This window comes from Rattus norvegicus, chromosome 17, assembly GCF_036323735.1.
Source record: "Rattus norvegicus strain BN/NHsdMcwi chromosome 17, GRCr8, whole genome shotgun sequence".
Lineage (NCBI taxonomy): Eukaryota > Metazoa > Chordata > Mammalia > Rodentia > Muridae > Rattus > Rattus norvegicus.
Window position 1 is genome coordinate 57,371,635 of NC_086035.1, and position 24,686 is coordinate 57,396,320.

Genomic DNA, 24,686 nt, shown 5'->3' on the forward strand with positions numbered 1-24,686 from the left:
GTAATCACTTTTTATAATGCTTGTCTGGGCACCTTTGGGTGCCTCTGAGAAAGCCCATGGACAGATCAGTTTTATATATTGCAGGAAGCAAAGAACTATGGCTCCGGATCTCCGCAGTTCATGGTGCTAATCTGCGCTCATATAAATCAAGTATCCAATTATGAGTAAGTCCAGTGGGAGAATTGTGGAGAATGCTAAGTGGTAAAATGGTAAAACATCACAACGCAATGCTTGGGTGAGGTGAAAGTCAGTCACACCTTTCAACACTACACAAACACCAGAGCACACGCAGCAGACACACAAGTACAGCAGGCTGACCCTGTGCATCTTGCTCTAGAGAAAATACCCATGGCAGAAGTTTCTGGTGACCAGACGGACTAGGGGAGCATGGGAAGGGAGCCATTCTCAAACTCACTTGGGAGCATAAGGGTCGAAAATGACATCGAAGTCCTCCTCCAGCTCCACAGGACTTCTGGGTAAACTGTGATCCACACTGCGGTAGAATTTGGCAAAGGTTTCATCATCATCCAACTTCATCACCTCCTTGACAGATTTGCCAGTGACTGTGAGAACTGTTTCCTGCATCCCAGCAACTGTCAACAATGGAGCCAACATACTATGAGCTTTTGAGAAACAATTACTGTGACCTTTCCTGCAATGCCTAAGCTCCTGGAGTAGGGAAAGCACAGTAGTGAGGTCCAAAGCCCTCTTCCTGCCTGCCCTTGCACCCCAGCTCCCAGCTCACTCCACACCTCACAGAGGGATATCCCACCTGCACAGTGAGGGTCAGGACAGGAAGCAGGATGACCTTGCCCTCACGAGCACATGAGCACTTGTGAACCTGATCCGTTTCTACTAGAGGGAGCTAACCTTAACCTTGTTCCATATTAAGGGTTCTGCAAATGTTTTCTGGAAAGAACTGGGAAGCATTTGGGACTACTCTGAGGAGAGCACATAGCTTCGGATGCAATTCCCCAACTCTGCTGTTATAGTGCCAAAGTGGCTCTGGACAGACAGCAGGTCAATGAAAGGACATAGCTGTGTTCCAATAAAACTTTATTTCCAAGAGCAGGTAGAACGCTGCGGTGGTCATGATCACTGTGACTCCATTGACTGGCTAGTTCTATGTCAGCTTGATACAGGCCAGAGTCATTTGGGAAAAAAGAGTACCAATTGAGAAAATGTCCGCACAAGACTGGCCTGTGGGCAAACCTGTGCATCATTTTCTTGAGTAGCGATTGATGTATTAGGCCCCGCCCATTGTGGGTGGTGTCAACACTGGGCAGGTGGTCCTTTGGCGCTGTGAGAAATCAGGATGAAGCCAAGAGGAGCGTGACAACAAACAAGCAGTGTTTCTCTTCACATTTGCTCCTGCCTCCAGGTTCCAGCCTTACTTGGGTTCCTGCCCTGACTTCCCTGGATGCTGGACTATAAGCTGTCAGACCAATCACCCAGTCAATCAATAAATCCCTTTCCTTTCCAGCTGCTTTTGGTCCTGGTATTTATGAAAGCCATAGAAACCCTAACAAAGACAACAGTATAATAGATTTTTGTCATTTATACATCTTACCTAGTCAGATTAACTATTATATAATGACCTTAGAGCTCTGGTTTTCAGTGTTTGTATAACTTTCAGCCTGTAGGGACTCAAGTACCCGGTATTGATGAATAGATATGTTTTATAAAGAGAGAAAAGGCTATTTCTGCATATTGTTTTTGTATCACCAATTATTATAATAAGGTGTTTATTGCATTATCTTTTTACTAGATATTTTTTGAAATTATTAGAAAACATACCTTTTGCCTTAGCAGAAATGATGCGTAAAGTTCAAAGCCCATCCAAAAGTAAGTTGAGTTTCTATTTGTACACTAATTGCTTTATAGTGAAAAGACAAAATCACCGAGTTATACCTGGACTGGATGGCATCCCAAGGGTTTGGAGTCAGCAACAAGTGCACTATTGGGCATCCCAAATTTAGGATATTATTAAGTGGATCAGAGTTAGAGCTCTGGTTAGTACTGACTACAGGTTCATTTTTTGAAAAATAACAAAAGATTTTAAGCATGTGTGTATAGAAATTGCTGAAAGTAGATAATTAAGGAGATAACTTGGCTGAAGAGGGAAAGCAATCAGAAGTGCGATTTGGAGAGCCAGCTATTATGGTACATGCCTGTCCTTCAATGTCATCTTTGGTTACGAAGTAAGTTCAAGGCTAGCCTGGTCTAAGTGATATCTTGTTTCAAAAAAATCAAATTAAGAGCAATAACAAAAACAACTGTCAAACAAAACAAAACTCCAAAAGTTAAGAAGTTGAAAGCTAGGTTCCCAGAGAGCAGAGGCCAGGCGTGGGGCAGTAAGACAAGCTGAAGCTCCCCTCTGGCTTCTGGCCCATACCTTTGTTATTCAGCCTCCTTAGGAAGGTTTCCAGCCTGTCCAACTTCAGGTCCGATTCCAGCTGCATATCTGGTCTGGCTTCAATATCTAAACAAGTAGAAACGATCTGTGAGCAAGCACCCCTGAGCTTCCCTGCTCAGACACTCATGTCACTGTGGACAGGGACACCTACCTTCCAAGGGTTTGGAAACTGGGGTCGTGCCCCTTGATTTACTGCAGAGAGGGGATGAGATGGGAGTTATGGCCGTGGGTGATGCCAGACCTGCAGAAGACACAAGAGGACAGTTTAGCATGTTCAAGATTAATTGTGGAAGTTCACAGAACCCAATGAAGCTGTACAAATTTCTATAGCACAAGTATTTATATAAGTATGCATAGGTTGGCCACCAAATACAGCCACACCTAGGGTTTTCCTCTTCTATGAACTACACAGATGGCAAGCTGAAACTCTAGATAAACAGTGAGGACAAGGGGAAGCACATCCATGTGCTATAAATGGAGTGAGGGTGTACATGGCTTCCAGAATATGCTGGAACAACAGGGAGTTCTGATAGTGGTGGGGTCCAAAGGGAAAAAGTAAATTTGCACCACAGATGTGGTTTGGAGTAAGTTGCCTTGTCTGAGGCAGCAAGGCCTCAGGCCCCAGGACTCTCTCCAGTCTGTGAGGAAGCAATGACAGGGTGAGCTCATGAGCACTGACTGTGGAGAATAACCCAGAGGTCCGAGCGTTCAGGAGAAAGATAGGTGAACACACACCAGACCCATCTGGGACTGTGGGAGGGTGAGGTTCGCCCAGCTCAGGTATGCTGAAAACAATCACATGTTCCCCAAGATAGAGGGTGGGAAGGGCTTACTCAAACAGAGGCTGAAGGACGTACGAAAAGTACAATGGGGACTTTTAGCACAGAGGGCACTCAGCTGAAATATGAAAACATCAGATAGACAGTTTAGAGATAGCCACTCCTACCTGAGTGGAGGGCATTGGGGAGGGAAATAAGTGTAGTGTTTGTAAAGAACGGATGAGATGCTGCTGCTCTCTGCACCCTCTGCAGTGTGTGTGCCTGTGTGTGTGTGTGTTTGTGTATGTGCCTCTGTGTGTGTGCCTGTGTGCCTGTGCCTGTGTGCCTGTGTGTGTGTGCCTGTGTGTGTGTGCCTGTGTGTGTGTGTGCCTGTGTGTGCCTGTGTGTGTGTGTGTGCCTGTGTGTGTGTGCCTGTGTGTGTGCCTGTGTGTGTGTGTGTGCGTGTGTGCCTGTGTGTGTGCCTGTGTGTATGTGTGTGTGTGTGCCTATGTGTGTGCCTGTGTGTATGTGTGTGTGTGTGCCTGTGTGTGTGTGTCTGTGTGTGTGCCTGTGCCTGTGCCTGTGTGTGTGCCTGTGTGTGTGCCTGTGCCTGTGTGTGTGCCTGTGTGTATGTGTATGTGTATGTGCCTGTGTGTGTGTGTGCCTGTGTGTGCCTGTGTGTGTGCCTGTGTGTATGTGTATGTGTATGTGCCTGTGTGTGTGTGTGCCTGTGTGTGTGTGCCTGTGTGTGCATGCTTGTGTGTGTGTGTGCCTGTGTGTGTGCTTGTGTGTCTGTGTGTGTGCCTATGTGTGTGTGTGCCTGTGTGTGTGTGCCTGTGTGTGTGTGTACCTGTGTGTGCCTGTGTGTGTGTGTGCCTGTGTGCATGTGCGTGTGTGCCTGTGTGTGTGTAAGTTTAAGAGGACATAGCCCTGTGAGTGCTGTCCTAGAACAGCAGAGAACATGCATGTTATTCTCAACAACAGAGAAAGAGAGGAGGGTTCTGCTCCTTCCCCCATGAGCTAGAGATGCAAATGAAGCATTACAATGCAGGAACAAGGCAAGACTGGAAGTGATTCAATACTTAAGTTCTGGCAACGGATGGAAACACTTCTCAATGTCTGTTTGCATATACACTAGCAAATACATGTGCATACATTCTAAAACTAATTTCTGTTACCAGGTCAGCAAAAAGCTCATGTCCTCGAGAAACTAAGACTTCTTGAAATGCAGTAATATAAGTAAAATTGGGTGTCACAAAGTAGGACAGACATCAGGTCATTACCTACTAAAGAGTGTTTGAGTTATCAGAGGAGTCCATTGGCTTTAAAGGCAGGCAATAAACTAGATTTACTCAGCTCAGCAGGCTGATAGTCTCAAAGCAACTAGCAAAAATCTGCCCTTCTTCACCGACAGGGGGCAAATCCCACGGCTACAGTGCCCCCTGCTGTCAGTCAGACCACAATGCACAAAAGAGTTCCTGGACCTGTGGGACACTGCCTTCTTAGCGAGAGATGGTAAGATTTCCCCATAATGCATCAGGGGATATAGAGTGAAGTTTCAAAGTATTAAAGCCGCCAAAGTTCTCCCCCACAGCTCTTTTCAGTGAACTTCAAAAGTCACAGACATGGGGCTCCTCTCTGGGGACATTTTCACATCTTTTATTCATGGCACGTTCTAACATTGTCCTCCCATCTCAGACTGTTAGCAAGATCTTGTGAAGTGGTAATTGTTACACAGAATAAAAAGATATAAAAAGCAGAAAAGGTCCAAAGGAAATCAGAAGAGCTTAGAGTTTCTTGGGGAGAAACAGTGAAACCCTGAAACTGTGAGATTAGAATTCCGTGGATGTCCTGTGGGGTAGGGTCTAGGACTGTTGTTATCTGCAGTCAACAAAAACTGGATGCCATATAATTGCAAATCAAAAAGAACTAATAGTTCAAAGATAGATGTGGTCTTTTCTATCAGATTAAAAGCAAGGGAATTATTACCCCCAGAAAGACCCATGACTTACGGAATCCTAAGGAAATACGTGGCTTGTGCAGGGAAATAGGAACAGAACATTCACTGTGGGGCAGACTACTCCATATCCAAACCGGTAGTGTGGGCCAGGGCACAGGGTGCATTCAGGGGAGGAGCCCAGTTAGGTCTTCAGATGAGATGGCAAGATAAACTAAAATAAAAATGAGCTAACTGCCATAGGATACAAGTTGGAGCCGGCAGCTGAAGGCTTGGACTCTCAGTTCCAGCTGCCTTTAATGGATTTGTTCATAGGGGTTGGCGGTGGGTGGTGAGGGGTGAGGAGTGTGGGGCGGGGCTGGGCTCCAGATTACACCTAACTGAACAGTAACATGATCTCCTGAAGAAAAGCCAGGTCCTGCTTCATCCTGTGAGGACCAATGACCTGCTGTCTTTCAAGGTGAGACATTTGTCTCAAAGGCTTCTTCCAGTAAGATGCAAGGAAATTATTCTCCAAGGCTTGCCCTCCTTCCCTCTCCCTCCCTTCCGCAAGCATCTCTCAAATGCCATGAAGGAGTTAGGCTCTATCCAGAATGGAAGGTCTGAGGTGATGGATGGCTAAACTGATGATGTTGCTGGCAAAACCCAAAGCCCAGGTGTATGTGAAGGCATTACCAGTAACTAGGGGATCCGCTTTTAGATAATATTAGCTTGAGATATGGGGTTCAGGCTGGAGAGATGGCTCAGCCGTTAAAGGCTAGGCTCACAACCAAAAATATGAAAAATGGAGGCTTATACATACGGATGACGGAGGGACCCTAACATTTAACCATGTGCCATAGGACATGAATTAAAGCCCCAAACTCTCGAGGCCACTGATGAAGGTGACGCAGTGCTGTTTCCTGCATCTCTGGGTTTAGCTTGACAGCAGTCTGGGGATCGTGGTGCACTTGGTGATCTGCAGGGCATCCCTATCTCTTCTCTGAAATCCAGACATCTCTTAGACATCTGTCACATGCCTGCAAATTGACCTCCTCTGTAAGCCACAGTTTACAATTCTAGAGTCAAGGGACATGGGAGCTGACTTGTACAGGACAAGAGGGGCTCCTGATTGCTAAGCCACTTTTGTTTCCAAAGGCTTCCTTGGTGGTGGTGGAAGGCGTGTCTAGATGGATGTCAGTCTGCAAGGAGATGGAAACAATTTAGAAGGACCATGGGAAATGATTGGTTAAAATTGCTTTTTTTTTGGGGTGGGGGGCAGAGTTGCAATCAAATCTCAATCCTACGATTGCACTCCTTTTCCAAACAGATGAGTTCTGGAACAGTAACAGACTGGATCAGGCTTCCTATCCTGAAGAGGCAGTACTAGGACGTCCGCAGCAGAAACACCCTACACAACAGTCAAAACCCACTCCTCACCCAACACCAGTGCAGTATGAGATGTAAAGACCAGGGCCTGCCCTCTCCCTGCTGAGCTGTCACGCACCACTCTCCCCCCATGGACAGGTGTGCCCTGCTGTGTGTGCACACAGGCCCTGACCTTTCTTCACCATTCTTCCTGCCACGGTGAACTGTGTGGAGTCATTCGCAGCGCCTCTGCCCTTTGTCTTCCAAGCTTCCTCGCGCACAGTGATGAGGTGCTTCCTCTCTTCAATCGTCATCTGGCTCTCTCGACTTTCTGTGACTCTCTGTGTATAAAATGCACAGAAGGAGAGAAAGAGGAGCAAGATGGAGGTGTAAGCTTCAGTCTGGCAGCATTTGCCCAGTGACAAAACAGGTTAAGAGACACAGCTGCCTTGTTTCACCTTTGTCTAACTCATCTCCTCAATGCTATGAGTTTGATGAAGTAGGAGGGCTGGTTAGAATCGTGAATTTCACAATTCCCCAGGCGGGCCTTCCGGTTTGTAGTGATGTTACCGGGGAGTTAGGGAGCTACGGGAGCTACAGGAGCCTGGGAGGAGGCTTTAGATCATAACAGATCTGACACCCAGGACACACCTAGGTTGTGTCTAGACACAACCCACACCGAGAACAATGGTTCTCAGCATTTGAGTCTCTAATGTGGGAGACTTCACCGACAAACGGCAGTCCCCATCATCTAACCCATGAATTTTCCTTGCCTATGATTCTCCAGCACACCTTCATGGCCAGAAGTGATTCTGATATCCTTAGTAATTCTGACCAAGTGACAACCTTGTCCCAGAGTTTGACAGCTAAATGTAATGCATGGCCCTAGTGTGGGCCCAGGCATGGGCCTAGTAAGAACATTACTGGGGAAGACTGACAACTCAAACACAGGTGGGGTTTGGTGAACACAAGGTTGATGTCAAGCCTCTCGTCATAATCATTGCATCAGTATGTCAGGGGCATGAAGAGAAACACCTTTGACTTTAGGCAGCACTCACTGAAGTACAAAATGGAGCAGATCATCATACTATACAAACATTGTGCTCATAGTTTAGGAAGGAAAAATAAAATTAGACACATGCAGTCAGACCATTCACATATACAGACACAGGCACAGACACACACACACACACACACACACACACACGACACAACCACATACATACACACTCACATACACAGCCACACATACTTGGTCAAACACATAAGGACAGTCACAGGGACACAGACACAGACTCATACATGACATGGGAGAGGGGACTAGAGAAAGAGAGTGGGAAGTGGCAGGAAGAGTTGAAAGCAGAAATTGGTGGGTCAGGGGAAGGGTATAGGAGAGCACCCTGCCTGGGATGGAAACTTCCCTACAAGTTTTAACCGGTGCCATTATGAACGCTGCTAACAGTTTAAAAAGCCATTTGAAACCTTTCCACTCAGGATTGACACCATGACCCTAATTCCAAAGAACACTTTAGTTATATAAATTTACTGAGTAAACTATGAGATCACCTTGACGGAAAGACACAATGAAATTTGAGAGAATAAGTCTGCTTGAAAATGAAGTGTCCAAAGTAAGGCTTAATTAAAATCAACAGAGCAGTTGGCTAAAAAATATTTCTCAAAACCATCCAGAATGCCATTAAAATGAGTAAGGAGGCTCATGGCCTCTCCAAAGTGTAGGGTGTGGTCCAGTTATGTGGCTAGTGACTGGGAAAAAAAATGCTTTCCTCCAATCAACAGCTTAGCACCCAAATGTTTTTTTTCTGGAAGACGAAAATTCTGATCCGTGGGATGAAACAACTTGACCCAAACCTTCCAGACCGTTCGGAAGGAATTTCTTTACTCCCTTCTAAGTTCAGGTATTAAACATAGAAGTTTTTCTTTTCTGGAAAATTTTAGATAACGTGGCTATTTGGTGTGTTTGTCCTGGGGAACACCAAGTTCACACCCCTTGGCCTTAAAGGCTGTAGCAGGAATAAATCCTACAAAATCCACCATAACACACGAAACTCTTCAAAGTATGAACAAAAATCTATAGCTGTCTCTTTTGGTTTTTTTCACTTTGAAACGTCATTATTATCTTGCCTTTTTTTTTTTTTTGTACTAGATTGTGTTTTCTTGTTTAGTTCTGATAAGCTCTATGTCCTGTCCTGTGGCTAGCAGATGGGTGCTTTGCAGCCTAGAATAGCGAGAGGAGGCAGAATACTGACTGACATAGACCTACTTCATCTATAAGTTACTCTGTCAAATGCAGATGTCATCGACATGGTGGAGAGAAGCAAAGGGAACGGGAGATGGGAGAGAGGGTGGGGTCGTGAAGGAGAAAGAGAAGAGGCTGGGAAGGAAGGTTGATGAAATCAGAGCAAACCTCTCCTTTTCACCCAGGGAATGAGGTGTGGCAGGAGAGCACAGCTCAGCTATCATTAGGATTAGCAGCAAGTCATAAGGCAGAATTCCTCCACAGTTAGCAAGGTTCATAGGAAGAAGTCTTGTGATGGGGCTTTTATGTTTTTACCTTCCATTGAGTAAGTTACTGCAGAAATGACAGGACCATATGCTAAGTAATAGAGATAGGGCCAAGTATCAAAGCTCTGTAACATGAGAAAGAACCCAGCTTTGCCTTCCTCAACAAAGATTTCGATCCATGTTTGCAAGCACCTAGGATCCTCAAGTTGACGTAGAAGCCCTGTGCTCAAAATTTTAAGTGGTTTCAGTTTGGTCCTGTCACCGGCTGAGGGTTGTGATGGCATCTGGGTGGAACAGCACCTCACTCTGCACAGCCTCGGAGCAGGCAAGGAAGCAGAAGTTCCACATGGCCTCACAGACCCTGTGCACTGCTCAAACACTGTTTCCTTCTCTGTACTCTTGAATCTTGAAACGTCAAGACACCGCCACTCCCGGGGCAAAGTAAAGGACGTTACCTCATCATTGAGAACACTGCTAAACTAATACATAAGCATGTTGAGACATATATCTGGGTAAAGGGTTAAAGGTGGTAATACATGGCTTAAAATGTTCTAAAGTGTGAGGACATAAAACATAAGTTGCTTTTGACGAATGTTATTTTTTCTTTTACTTAATAAAAACTCAATGGAAGATATCCCATGTTCATGGATAGATGTTCAACTCAGTTCTCACCAACTTGATAATCTCTAAATCCTATGTAGTTCTAATAAGAATCCCACAAGGTTCTTTTATAAATAGAAAAGCTTATCTTGAACTTGAATGTATATGGAGAGGCAGAAACCTTGAAACAGCCCACAGAAACTGAATGGAAGACTCAGCTGGAAGATTCATGAAGCTACAGGACTCAGGACAGTATGGCATTGGCTGCATCGTCAGACCAGAATAGAAAGTCAAGAACCAGACCCATAAACCCACAGCTGACTGAACCTCAAGGAGTAAAGGATAAAGGCAATACTACAGAGAGAAGAGTATTTTTAAGAAGCTACATGCTGCAATATTTGCATACTTGCTTACATATAAAACAAAAATGGACCCAGATTAGATCATATGTGATTCACAAAAACTAACTCCAACTGGCTCATAGTCTTATCTGTGAAGTGTAAAACTGTAAAACTCCTAAGAGGTAATAGGAGAAAATCTAGATCACACTTACACACACACACACACACACACACACACACACACACACACACACACACACACCGCCCTGCTGAGATCAAACCTATGGGCTCATGCATGTTATTTTTCCCGGCCTGGGCAGAATCATCTCTTAGATAGAATACCAAAGGCATGATTCATGAAAGGATTAGTTGCCAAGATGGACTTCGCTGAGATTAATAAGCTGCTCTGTTGTGAACGATTCTGTCAGAAGAAGGAAAAGAAACCATGGGATGGAAGGAAATATTTGCAAACCTTATTTAAGCCAGCACTGTTATCCAAGATTCACAAAGGGCTCAATCTCAACGACTGGGGAACTGATGAACAAAGCATCTGTGTAGATATGTCACCGAAGAACACACAGGGATAGAAAAGAACTGTATGACAATATAGTCAACAACGGCACACTGTGAGGGACTCACATTAAAATGCGTCCCTATAATGTATCTTTTGGTATGGCCAAAAGCTAAGACACTGACGTTGAAAGCTGTTATATAGACTTTGAGCAACATGAAGCACCTCATTGGATGCTGGGGAAATGTGAACTCAATGCAGCAGCTACTGTGAAAGACACCTGAAAGCTTCTTATGAAACTAAGCATTTCCATAGGATTTCTCAATCATGTCCTTTAACACTTGAATGTTTAAACTTGTGTCCATAAAAAAATGCACATGAGCTTTTGTTTATAGCTGCCCTACTCACCATTACCCAAACCTGAGAACAACCAGATGCCACTGAAGTGAACGGCTAAATAAGCTTGGTCCTTTAAGACACATGGATATTGCCCAGCGCTGAAGAGAAACGAGTTTTCACAGTACACGAAGGCACAGGGCCAAGTGAAGCCTGCCCTCCGGCTCTCTACAGGGATCAAGATCAATGGTTGATAGATCCAGAGAGGCGAGAGTGATGGTCAGGGAAGGACCAAGCGTATGAGAAGAGGAACTCCATCCTGTACGCCAATGCAGTGGCAGACGACGTGGGTCAGGGCCGAGGGTGTAATCACCAGCAGTGACCTGCACAGGAAGGCACTGTACTCAGTGGGAACCACGGATACCCTGTGCTTGGGCTCCTGCCTCGGGACTGAAGAGTCAGAGGTAGAAACAGTGAACCTGTTCCTCAGACTCAGTTTCATGACTGGGAGGGGAAATTCACCGTCCTGAATCCACCTAAAAATATGGGGTGAAGGATACGGTGTGGGTTGAACTACTTTGAAAAATATGAAAACGTTAAACACACACGCTCACACACAGATACGCACAACCTCTGCCTCTCTCTCCACATACACAACCAAGGAGCTGCTTATCCCCCAAATGAAGCCTTCTCTACCATACCCCATAGGTTTTTCCTCACCTGATTAACAGATACAAAGGACAGGTGTTTATGGGCAGCAGGCATAGCAGGAGGGTAAGTAGAAGCAAATACAGGTTCCTATAGGGCAGATCAAGAGGATTAGAGGGAAACTGGAAGGAGGACCAGGGGGTAGGAGTGGGCAAGTGGCGTGGGAGAGGAGACACACACAAGTTTTCCAGCAGCTAATGCTCCCATTGCAATTGTGGTTCTAAGACCCTCCTTCCTTTGAGTGTCATTACCGAATGACACACTTCCCACATGGCCCGTCCAGGCACCTGAGCCAGGGCTGTGTGGTAACTAAATAAGGGAATGGGCGATCAATGGAACTCATATGTAAATATATATGGATATTTAGCTAAAGGGATGAGACCTGGGCCCTTCGCCAATAGCTTAAATACGTAACACAAACAATCTCTTTCTTTGTGTCTTCATTATATTAGCAAACCAGATCAGTTCCCACACTCAGGGAAAGCTGCATATTGGCCAGGGATATAAAAAAACAAATGGGGAAGGCATGGGAAACCATAGGTGCCATGGAATTAGAAGATACGTTAGCAGCCATAGGGACAGTTACCTATCCCTGGTGAGGAGAGGGCCTCAGCCCCTCTTAGGGACTGCGAACCACTATTCCTTCAAAGCTGTTTTTTTTCCCCCAGATAAGATTTCCAGAGAACTTTAGAAGGAACCAGTGACATTTACAGCCACTGTGACATTGTTCAGATCATTTGCACTAGCCTGAGAGGCTCCCATGCTATTAAACATTAAATTATGCTATGCGGGACCACGAACTGAGCACACTCAGGAAAGTTTTGACCTCTCTCTATATATGACAAGTTTTTCATATATACACACATATATATTGATATTTAATATATACATATATATGTATATATGTGTGTATACATAAGTGTATATGCATGTGTATACATATATGTGCATGTTTATACATACATGCATGCACATATATACATACACGCATATACACATAAGATTCCACTGAGAATCCCCAGCTTTCTTTTCCAGAGGCATGACTCTGAGGAGTCTCTGCAGTGTTATCAAGGCAGACCCCTCTCTCTTTGCTTCTCTGCCTCCAGGCTGTGTGTCTCAGCTTTTCACCCACCAGCGGGATCCACTGCGTTCGGTTACAGAAGGACACCTGCATTAGAGTTAAGCTTACCCAGAGCAGATTAGAAATGGCATTATCATCTGTAAATCCTCCTTCTTCCTACAGGTTAAAACAAATAGGAACGTTGTAGAGGAGGGGAAGAGCAGTCTGTGCCTGGGTCTGGTCAGACAGAAGCATGCATATGTGCACATCCAAGAGCTGTGAACAGCAAGCAACCGTTCCTCAGGGACGGGACTACATCACCCCACAGAATGACACTCCTCAGCCACGACAGACAATTTAATATGAATGTGGCAAGGGTTCCTTCCTTCAATTTTCAGGTTGTTTTGGTGATATCTGAAATTCCAGCCATAAGTGACCTAATTAGGGCAGCAGAAGGGTCATCCAATCCCACCCAGGACTCACACGGATACAGACCTGAAAACAGCCATTCTACAATGGGTTTTTATTTCCTGGAAAAAGTCCCAGATACCGGATGACTGTCTTCAAACGGACATAGGTCACCTTATATGCTGCAGTGCTGACTAGGCCCAGGGTGGGCTGGGGTTTAGTGATAACTCGCTAGAAAGAAAGAAGACACCTGGCACGTGACCTCTGGAAGACCTTGCTTTACTTTCCTTCTCTTGACGGACGTGAAAACAAACCCTGCTGGAGTACACTCGTCCCTCCGAGTGTGGGCCTGGACTGTGCCACTGTTTAGTGGCTTTTTTATCCTCACTGCTACGTGCGTGTGCCACGTTCAGTGTGCCCAGGTGTCTGCCTGCTCACCCAGACCTACACTCACTCAAGTCCAGGAGGCAGGACTGGGGGGCTGTGAGGGAGAGAGGAGGAGAAAAAAGGGACCTGAGTCATTTCCATGGGAAGTGAGGCCAGCTGGGGAATAATCAGTGCTCTTCAGAGTCATTTCCTGAACCTTGATTTTGAGGACTGTCAATGGAAAACAAATGACTGTCCCTGGGGTGAAAGCTGAGAACAAGGAAAAGCCTTACTTTCTTCAAAGCTACTCAGGAGCCCAAATAAGACCATGTTATCATACAGGACCCCAGAGGGGACACAGGTAGAAACATCGTGGTTTCTTTGGGGGACCATCCCTTTGATAGAGAGAATGGCTACCAATTTCCAAAGCATTTATTTAGTTAATTTGTTGTTGTAGTTGCTTTGAGACAGGGATCATTCTGAAACCTTGGCTGACCTGAAACTTACTAGGTAGCCTAGAGTGGCATGAACATACAGAAATCTCCTGTCCCAGCCTCCTCAGAGATGGCATTATGGGTGTGTGCCGCTGTTCCCCTCCCTTAATGGCTTTTATGTTTTTAAAAAATAATCTCATTTTATTGTGTACAGGTGTTTGCTTGCATGCATGTCTCCGGACTGATGCCCCCAGAAGTCAGAAGAGGGTGTCAGAGTCCCTGGGGTTACAAATTGTTGTGGGCCCCCATGTGTGTGCTGGGAATTGTCTCTGGATTCTCCAAAAGAGCAATCAGTGCTCCTAACCACTGAGCTTTCTCTCCATACTGCTAGTGTCTTTTCTAGGGTCTTACAAGGTCCTCAAAGTTTAAATGGTATGGTATTAGCAGAAAGAGAAATTGATTTTGTTTTGTAGTGTATGTGTGTATGCACAGATATACAGGCGTGTACACATTCAGAGGCCACAGGTCAACGTTGGGTGTCCTTTTCTTTTGGGAATGCTGGCACTTCACCTGTGTGTCACCATGCTGAGGCATGCACTTTTCTTAAGGTGGCTGCTGGAACATTTAAATTCCCCACCTGGCTTCCACAACAAGTTTCATAGCATGGATCTTCACGGGAGGGATGCACATGGCTTATTCTGTGTTCCCACACCTGCAACCTGTGTCTGTGTATCAAATACCATGAGCTAGAAAATGTTTAGTAACCATAGATGTGTGCTATTTGGAGAGCTTAGAACTGGGGTGGGAGTGGGTGTAAGCCCAGCTTCTTTGCGTTTGGCTGTAAGACTGATGCTTGCACCACCTGCCCCCTGTTCTCCCACTGGGCACCATGGCAAAGTCTCAATTTTCCATAGGTACCAGGCTCTTGTCTGCATGCACACGTCACCAGTCTTCCCTTCTCCCAGGTGGCTTTCAGACAGACACTTGACATAACTTTTCAAGCAAGCCGAAGGGCCACCTCAAGAAACACCAGATTTAAGGCACTTTGCCTGCCTCATCTAAGTGCAGTGAAGTAGTGTGTGCTTAAGCAGACTCCCAACCCCTGGGAAGAAAGGAACCCGTGTGCTGTCAGAGGCGTCTGAAAACCACTTGACCTTAACAGAACTGGAGATTTCCCCATGTGAGGGACAAGAGCCTAAAATAGATCGGCTTATTTTAACTTCAAAGAGCTTATTGTCTAGGCCAAAGTGAACTAGGCCACCAGAGTCTAGGAACAGTGAGTTCACCGTGGCTGCAGAAGTGGAAGCCGAGTGAGCCCTGGGGGCACACGCTGTGCAGGCTGGGTCTAGAGCCCTGCCGCTCCAGCACTGGATTTTCTATCCCAAGCAGGGGGAGCCTGAGTCTCCTGCTATGAGCACCTCAGCCGAGTGTCTAGGCAGTTCAGACCCATCCTTTACCCACAGTGCTCTGGAAATAACATGAGCCTTCACTCTCCTAAGCAGATCTGTGGGAAATCCATCTCAGTTTAAGCTTCCTTTTTGTTTTGTCCTGACTGTAGGAATCCAGATCTTTCAAAACAATCGCACTGGGAACTGACGCCATGCACAGTTGACAGATCTGCTACTCAGGTATATGTTCTCTGTCTGAAGACTTTAGAAGGTTCTAGGAGCTACCTAGTTAGGTGTGCCTCAAGTGTATCTTTCTGCCTCAGCCAGCAAGCACATTTGTATCCACAGCACCAGTGGGCAAGGACATCATGGCTGAAGCAATGGGGTACCTGGCCAAGGCTGACGATCACTGCGTTTGTGACTCAACAGTTCACTGATATGCCCACATATGCAACGCTTGCACATGTGACTTAATAGTGATTGATAGTCATAAATAGGTCCTCAATAAAAGCTATACCTCATCATCGTGAAGCAGGCTTACGATTAGGCAGAAAGTTGTCATGGACTGCAAATTATAAATGTTACATATATTATGTTGTGGTTAGTTGTCTCATTTGAAAGACTTTGACCACACTCTAACCCCAGGATTTATTTAAGAGTCAACAATGAACACATTTGGAAACCGAGGCACTCGTTTGCTGAGGCAACTGCACGGGGCTGGCACCCATCCTTGGCCCCCAGCCTTGACCTGGTGGTTAGGATTAGCAGCGTAGTGACGAATGTGTCTCCTTAAGGCAGGGAAGCACGAGTGCTCATAAGCAGGGGTGGTTAAGCCACACGCACTCACTCCTGAGGCACACGGCGAGGCATTCGAGAGGCGGACACAGTACCTTTTTCTTCAGGGACTGCTCCACCTCCGGTGAGTGCAGGCCACCAGTGGCCTTGCTGTATTCCTGCTTCCGAATGAGCCTGTTCTTCCAGTCTTCCTCGCCACTCTTCTTCAACAGAGCTAGCCTGGAAAGAGGACACACCAACTGAGAATTCAGCAGCACACTCTCAGAACTGACAAGAGCCTCTTTTCCAAGACAGGCACAAACACTTTTTAGTTGTTTGGAAAGGAAAGTTGGAACTGACTTGTCAGAAAAATAGAGGGGCTGGGGATTTAGCTCAGTGGTAGAGCGCTTACCTAGGAAGCGCAAGGCCCTGGGTTCGGTCCCCAGCTCCGAAAAAAAGAACCAAAAAAAAAAAAAAGAAAGAAAGAAAAGAAAAATAGAATCATCTCAAAGGAAAGGGACTCTGCCTTCCTCGTGCCCTGGAGCAAGGGAAAGAGAAAAGTTAACTCTCCTCAGAGAAATGCCTTCTAATACCCCTTCTGGCCACTTCGGGAAATAACACTTAAAGATAAAAGCGGCAGTTAGAAAACACTGCTGAGCAAACCTGAAGAATAGGAAAGAGTAACAGGGGAGGTGATTCCCAATAAAGTAACTTACACGCATGTGTGGGAGTCTCACAACGAAACGCTGCTTTGTACAGGAAGTATACTGATAAAAAACAGAAGAATGTGGCATCTTGGTATCTTACCTCAAGTAAAGGAAGATGCTGGCTAACCGCTGTTCTCTTCTGTTCTCAGCCCCGTCTTTCCCTCTACATTATCTTTGTCTTTTCCTTGTATCCTAACTAACACAAAAACTACTTTCTAAAAACACACCTTGAAAAATTATTAGTTCAACTTTTCCCAAGGGGGGGGGGATGTTACCAACATACCTGAGGCTAGGCACAGCTGGACTTTATCTAAAGCTGCTTGCACAACTGGTTCTGTCTGAGAAGCCATCTTGCAGAACAAGAGGCTGTTTTAGACAGCATGCTTACGTGAAGAAAACATCTCAGCCATTTAAGCTCAACAGAGTGGGAGACACAAAGGGACAAACCAGGGCCTAGGAGACTAACTGAGGCTGGTGCTCAAAGAACTTAAAGGCTGGGGCCGTGGGAAGGAGATAAAGAACCGAGGTGAGGTGATGAGACCCCACTCTCTTGTGCTTTCTTACAAGTCATGCCTGTGACCACAGTACTTGACCTAAAACAGTGGCTGACAAGCAGCCTGTCGCTGTGGTCTGACTGGGTTTGGATGTGGTTATGACCTGACATGAAATACTCCCGTAGGCTCATGGGTTTGAACACTTGGCTGCTATACCAGAAGCTCTTGTTGCCATGGATGGTGCCTCCCTCTGCTGAGCGTCTCCACCACAGCGGCCCCATCGCCCACTTTCACCTTTAAGGTTGCTTCCTGTCAGGTATTTAGTCCCACCAACGAGAACAGTGGTTAGCTTAGCTGTTGCCATTTCTACTCAGGCATTAATTAGTCTTCCTTGCCTTGTTTGTCATGTGTGACCTGAACATGGGGCTCTTCAAGGCTAAATTTCCTGATTCTATCTAACATCTAAACTGTAGGCAGGATGCCTTACACTCTGTGATAAAACTTATCCAATCATACGCTGGTTCTTGGATAGAATCCAGGGCCTCCCTCCACCATTCTAGGCAAGTGCTCTCCTGCTAGACTCCATATGATAAGAATTTTGTTAAGCAAATCAGGAACCACATTCTATCTTAAACAAGGATCCATTATATTTACAAATGTATGCATTATCAAATTTTATACTTTTGACCCCACTCTCGAACAACATAAAGCTTTGAGGAGCTTCCAGAAGGACACAGAACTTTGCACTTGGCGTCTATGTCCTCGCCATTCTTTACCTTCTTCTGTAATACCTCAGTCTTATGTGGCAGCAGATAAGATCACAAGGGTCCATTCTATAAACATGTATGATCTGCCTTACCGATCTAATATCTAATGCCAGTCTACACAGCTCAGAGACAGACCATCCAGTCTTGGCTTTTATAGCTCTCCAATGCTAACATGGCTACTGCATGTATGTGAGCACAAAATCTGAATTCCTTTACATGCTTTAATTTCAGTTTTTATTGAGGTAAAAATGACTATTATTTATTCTGCCCCAATTACTTTGAATGTGCCCATTTTATTGAAATAAGAAAAGGATTCTCAAAAAAATCAAATTATTAAAAGAAATAACCATGACGAAGAAATCCCAGTGTCGGGGGATGTCTTCCAGCTGACGAGCGTGCCAGGCTTTCAGTGGGAGGCAGCCATGCTGCCACAGCTGGCCCTGCAAACTGCTCTTAGAACCAGCTGCTTGCTCATGCTACCTTTGACTCAGAGCAGGCATTCTTGTCCTTCATCTCCACGAGACTGGATTTACAGAGTGCAAACCCTTATTCTCAGGAGCATAGACTGTCACAGACAGTTCAAGGGCTTCTCCACAAAAACATGGCTTCCCCTGGGGCTGCTTTTGAGGAACAGGAAATGAATTCATAAAAAGCAAGCTGTGGAATCTAGAATCACTCCATCATCTTCTCTACACTCCACTGATGTGCAAAGACCTCTAAGAAATTACGTGTTTTGTTCTAGTTGTCCAGATAGGAATGCAGATGCAGACCCATCAAGGTTCCACTGAGCAAGGGCCTACTGCATGTTGGTGGGAAAGGAGGGGGGATTCCATGCTTGCCTCTCGAAGTCCCGGTTCCTTCCTCCCGTGAGAAGCTGAGCTGGGCAGACACACACAGTGCCTACCTCTGTCAGGATAGGCGGAGCTTTCCAACTCTCTTGCAGTGCTCTCCCAGCCCGTGCAGGATGGCTTCCACAGAACCGTTCCATTCTGAAGCCAGAAAAGTTTGCTTCTCAATGTGCTGCTCCCTTCAGCATTAGAAACTTCCAGACTCCAGAGTAAGTAAAATGATACGGGAGAAACGGCTTCAGTTGAGCTCACGTGGCACTTGCCCTAGCCCTCACTGAGTACACATGATGAAGAACTTCATAACAGCACACGGTGATGGAGTGCTTTATCCTGTCCCTTCTGATTTCCTATTTGCTGTTCAACAAGCTGTGGAGGGTGGCAGATCTTTCGAGTCTTGTTCTCTACTCTGGCAATCTCACAGCTCTTCATCACTGCTGCAGAGGGTGAAGGTCTGGGTCGACACGTGACATAAATTGCCACTGTGCAGTGCCAACAATTGTCAGCGATTTTAACATCTGCCAAGTCTAAGGGCTACTTGTGGGCTGTGATGTGGAGGCCTGGGGCATCTGCTTAGGCTGAGGCTCCATACCCAGTGAGTGGCATAATATTAGTCTGTTAACACACGGGGCTGGCCCAGGGCCAACGTGACATGTGCTTACCAGGCTGCCATGTGGCCTTTACCAGAGCCCCTGATCTTCAGCAGAAATTCCGGCTTGAGAGCCTGCAGGATGAGGACAAGTTTTTCCAGGCTCATAACAGTCAGGGCTAAGTCAAGCAAGGGACAGGCAGACCATGTGCCTCTAATATCGACTAAGGTATTTCTATTTCTTCTTTAGACACTTCAGAGAAACAGAAGCACCCATGGATTTAGGCTGAGCAGCTCTGGTGAGTGATTTCATAGATTCTGGTCTTGCTAATGAGAAAGTCAAAAGAGTTAATAGTAAAAATAAGCTTTTTGTCTGCATTTAGTTTTATCCAGTGTTGAAGACTGAACCTGGACCCTGTAGATTCAAGCAAGAGCCGTATGCTGAGCCCTGGCTCTAGCCCCTAGCTATGTTTTCTTCTTCTTCTTCTCCTTCCTCTTGTCTTCTGATGCTATGCAGTGTGTGTGTGTGTGTGTGTGTGTATGTGTGTGTGTATTTGTGTGTGTTGTGTCGACACATGTGTGTGTGTGCATGTGCCCTGAGATATGCCTGTCTTGCTTCATTTGCAAACACTGAGGTCACAGATGTCTGTTCTGTGCTAGTTTCTACATTCATGCCAGAGATTCCAATCCAGTTCCTCAGGCTTGAGCAGCAAGCACTTATTTTCTGAGCAATCTACCTGACCACTTGCTTTTTACTTATTTGAATTTCTCTGGTGCTGAGGACTGAGGCTGGATCCTAGTAAATGCTAAGTACGCACTCTCTGCTGAGCCAGGCCCTAGCCCTTCTGGTCTAAGTGGAAGGCTGCTATATTTTAAGTACAGTATGCTTCTCATACACATGTTAACTGTCATGATGATGGCATCCTGAGCATAACTTCAAGGGATGAAGAGATACTTAAAAAGGATTAATGCCTTTTTCATGGGAATGAGCTTATACTCTGGCCTCTGGGTCAGTAATGGAAGAGCTGCCTCTCTGGTTTGCTGCTCTCTGCACAGATGTTTCCCCTGGAGTCAATCCTTGAGAGTTGTGAAACCACTAGGGGTCAGCCTCCCTCAGTGGATGAATTAATTCCCTGGTGGATTCAGGATTTAATGGCATTTTTGGGAGGTGGTAGAAATTTCTAGAGATGGGGCCTAGTGGGAGAAAGTAAGTCCTCTCCCATTGGCTCTTTGCTCTCAGGTTTCCTAAAAGCATCAGAAGTAGCCAACTGGGAACTGCAGACTTGAGGCAGCCAACATAAATCTCTTCTTCAAACCAGGCTCCCCCGTAGCTGTCAAAGAGAGGAGCTGTCTGATTGAGGGGCCTCACCTTCCTCCATGTCCTAACGTGGCAGAGACCCTCTACCTGAGATGGCATTTTCAACAACATGGACCCAAAGTACATCTTTTTGCTTTCCAAAGTACTCAACCCCAGATACTCCTTGTAGCACCAGAACTGAGAGGCCAAAGAAGGGACAGATAAATAAAGGTGGGACCTCTCTATTCCTACACCAATCTGAGGGTTCATTGGTAGCTGAAATCTTCTAGCTCTAAGTCAGAGCCAGGAGTTTGCCAGGGAGACATGGACATAGGCTATATGGGGTGCAGAGGAGCAATAAAGGGGCATGTACACAGGGACCCCAGTTAACCACTAAGGTGGATCTCTGCCTCTCTCCACCTTCCTGTTGATTCTATGGATAAAACTTCAGGTTGTCAAGCTTAGCTTATTCACTCACTGAGCATTCTTGCTAGCCTTATGCTCATTTTAAAAAGTGTTTGATACCTAGGGAAACACGTGCCCAGGTCCCTTTGCTTCATCTTTTTAATGTGGAATGCTAGAGAGAACCATCTCAACACATCGTCCTCTGACCTCCCATGCAAGCACTCTCACACATGCACACATTCACACACATACACAAACACACACACTGAGAGTAAATGTAAAATTTAAAAGAGGAGTACATAGAAGTTTTCTATAAAATAATTTCTTGGTTACTATACTCTTACTTAGCTTTACACGTGATTTTGTCCCCCTGAGCATCCTAGACTAGCCTCAAATTTCTGAGATCACATGGCCTTCTTGCCTTAGTCTCTGAGGGAGCACGGACCAAGGTGCTTAGAGCAGCACAGTAGAGAATTTGTTGTGGCCCAGTCCCTAACATAAGAGAAGCCCGGGCACTGAGCCGAAGGGCAATGTTATTAGAACTCACTGCAAAGTCTATGCTCTGTGTCGCTTACTCTCATATATAAAGGTGAAAGTGTAGGGAGGTGTGAGCGGAGCTGAGCACAGGGGCCACAAGCTCCGAGGACTCAGAAGACTGAGGCAGGAGGATTGCCTGATCTCAGGGGTTGTGAACTTGCCAAGAGTAGTAAGTACACAGAGCTGAGGGTGCTGGGACTAAGTCCCTCCTATAGTGGTTTGAATGTAAGCAGCCCCCATAGGTTCATCGGGATTGGCAGTATTAGGAGATGCAGCCTTGTTGGAGTAGGTCTGGCCTTGCTGGAGGAAGTGTGTCACTGGGGGTGGACTTTGAAGTTTCAGATGCTCAAGTCAGGGCCAGTGTCTTTTTCTTCTGTCTGCCGATCCAGAGGTTAAACTCTCAGCAACCTCTCCATGCTTGCTACCATGATGACAATGGACTAAACCTCTGGATTGTAAGCCACCCCAATTAAATACTTTCCTTTATAAGGGTTGCCATGGTTATAGTGTCTCTTCACAGCAATAGAAACCCTAACTAAGATGCCTTTGGCAAATTGAGGCAGTTAGAATAGCTGGACTAAGTAAGGTTTGAAAGACCCAGAAGTTTATATGTCACTCCAGGAAAGAAAAGCAAAGCCCAAGTAAATGTTAGAATAACACCCTTCTTCTCACTAACTAGGTCAAGCTTCACATTTAATGATGAGAAAGGTTAGAGTCACCACTCAGGGAACTTTCTCTTATGAATAGTAAAGATAGATACTTGGGTGTTTGCAGTGACATACACACAAAAGTACCATCATGGCACATGGGAGGTCATGGGTGACCTATTTCCTATCAACATTCTTTATGATAGCCAACTTAATTGCTAGAGAACAGGACCCTTACCCTTTAAAACCCTGTTAACAATGAAATGGAATAGCTGAATATTTAACAAGCACTCCTGCCAGGATTCTGCCTAGATTCAGGTCAGAAATCTTTCGAGTGGTTTTGGCTCCAGGTAGGCAACAGGTGCATGCTACCTATATCCCTGTATCTCAACTCCCTTCCAGGTACACAGAAGCCCAGAGTCACCTTCTAACTTCCACACACAGTCTGGCTGCACAGTAGTCCAGCTTTAAACAGAAGAGTTTTCCCTCAGGGTAAAACTCACAGACATATACAGATCCACCAGAGTTTACTGAAAACAAGCAAGAGAAATCAAGAAATCCAGCACCTACTGCCTAATGTAAAATTTCCAGGCCAGAGCTGCAGCTCAGTGGTAAAGTGCTTGTCTAGCAGGTACAAAACTCTAGGTGAACTCACCAGTATGGGAGGGAGGGAGGAGGAGGAAGGAAAGGAAGGGGAGGTGGGGAGGAGGGAAGGGATGGGAAAGGGGAAGGGGAAAGGGGGTGAGAGACTGGAGAGGGAGGGGGAGTGAGGAAGTTAGAAAGAATTGAGAGGGCATTAAGGAAGGGAGGAAGAGAAGGAGGGAGGGAGGGAGGAAAGAGAGAAGGAAGGGGAGGGGAAAGGGGGAGAGGGAAAAGCAAGGAAGAAAGGGAGGGAAGGAGGGAGAAAAGGAAGGAAGGAAGGAAAAAGGAAGGAAGAGAGGGAAAAAGGGAAGGAAGAGGGTGGGAGGGAAAGAAAAAAATCTAAATGTTCAGAGCAATCATTCATCTTTGACAGGTGAGATGGTTCTGCATGCCAAGACCGACAGCCTGAGTCCATCCCAGGAGCCACATACTGGAAGGAAAGAAGTGATTTCTGCAAGTTGTCCATCGACCTCACACATATTTTATGGCACATGTATAAGCACACACACACACACACGCACGCGCGCGCGTGTGTTGTGCACAAGTAAGTAAATGTAATAAAAATTTAGAGAAAGGCAATTCATCTTATTTCCTATAATATGCAGCAGACAGATTCTAATCTCTAAGACACAGATCCTCTGTGTGAACTTATCTATCTTCACCCTATATTTATTTTACCCAGAACGTCAGAGGGTACCTACAGTTTGAATCACATGCTTCTGTAGGAGAAAGAGCCTAGATCTCAGCTCCGAACGAAATGGATATGACATAAGAGAGAGACAAGCAAGGTGTCCCTGTTCATCCTTCCTTCGAGTCTGGACTGGACATTACAACTTTGCTAAAGTAGGTGCAGCTCATGCTCTTATGCCTTGGCTTCCCAGGACTATTTTAGCATGGCAGCATAGCCCACATCCCTCCACAATATATCTGCCAATCACCAGAGGGCTTACCTTTCTTTGATTGACATGGTTTTGCTGGGTGAATCCAGGCTACTGTCGCCCGCTGGCACTTTGACCTCTCCAGAAGCAAACATGGCACAGGGGTTCTTGAAGAGCTTCTCTGCTAGCTGCTCAGAGGACTCCTGCTGCTTCCAGGCCCCTGGGGTTGCCATCGGAACAGAGGCTTTCCTGGCAGCTGTCTCCGTCTTCTCAGAAGCAGTTTCTCCAAACTCTGAGAAGGAGAGCCAGTCAGCATCAGTCTCTGGGCAAACATCTTTCCAGCTGTACACACTGAGGTGCAGTACTGGAGTAAGGTGGGCACATGGTGAGTTGCCCAGGCCACTGCAGCACAAGCCGCTGAGAGAAAGCTAGCCTGAGTCAGCTATGCTGCCAGTGGGCTTACTGCTCTTAATCAGCACATCTTCATTTCTAGTGAGCTGAACTCACCCCAAGCCCGTCACAACTGACATACAATCAATGTAGGTCAGTCTCTAATGCGGACAGAGCATAAACTACATCATCAGAATGCATGACGAGTCTGGAAACCATGCCGGGTTCAAGTCCTTATTCTCTGTGCTTACTGGGCGCAGGACTTTTGGGCCGTCAACTTTAGTAAAAGGGGTCAACACAGCCTGGGAGCTCAGAAGGCTATTGTGTGAGTTAATGTCACCAGTCACCCGAAACCCTTATCAAGGGGTGTTAAGATGGCAGCCACTTTTGCTTTGTAGACTCTATCAGTTCATTGTGTCAGAATTGAGGGGAAGAGAGGTCTGGGGAAAGGACTATGAGTCGCTGACCTTCTGATCGATTCTAGTGATAACCTGTCTCTAGATGTAGTTAAGCAGAAACAACCCAAACACGTGCGAGAAGTCTGTCAGACTGCGGAGCCCT

The 24,686-nt window shown here is 45.9% G+C and overlaps 1 protein-coding gene across 21 annotated transcripts in view; it reads right to left on the bottom strand.

The window, feature by feature from the left end:
- The window catches only part of Svil (supervillin), a 195,599-nt gene that overhangs the window by 27,725 nt on the left and 143,188 nt on the right, over nt 1-24,686 (bottom strand). For 13 of the 21 annotated variants that reach the window (XM_006254030.5, XM_063276626.1, XM_006254031.5 and 10 more), the window contains 8 exons: nt 23,808-24,027; nt 16,044-16,167; nt 12,687-12,734; nt 11,510-11,587; nt 6,672-6,819; nt 2,568-2,657; nt 2,396-2,482; nt 416-593 (listed from right to left, as the gene is read on the bottom strand). In XM_006254030.5, coding sequence (XP_006254092.1) covers nt 416-593; nt 2,396-2,482; nt 2,568-2,657; nt 6,672-6,819; nt 11,510-11,587; nt 12,687-12,734; nt 16,044-16,167; nt 23,808-24,027 — 973 coding nt within the window. The remainder of the gene's footprint in view (nt 1-415; nt 594-2,395; nt 2,483-2,567; nt 2,658-6,671; nt 6,820-11,509; nt 11,588-12,686; nt 12,735-16,043; nt 16,168-23,807; nt 24,028-24,686) is intronic. The other 8 variants (NM_001108416.3, XM_017600627.3, XM_017600626.3 and 5 more) reach the window with 2 other exon arrangements.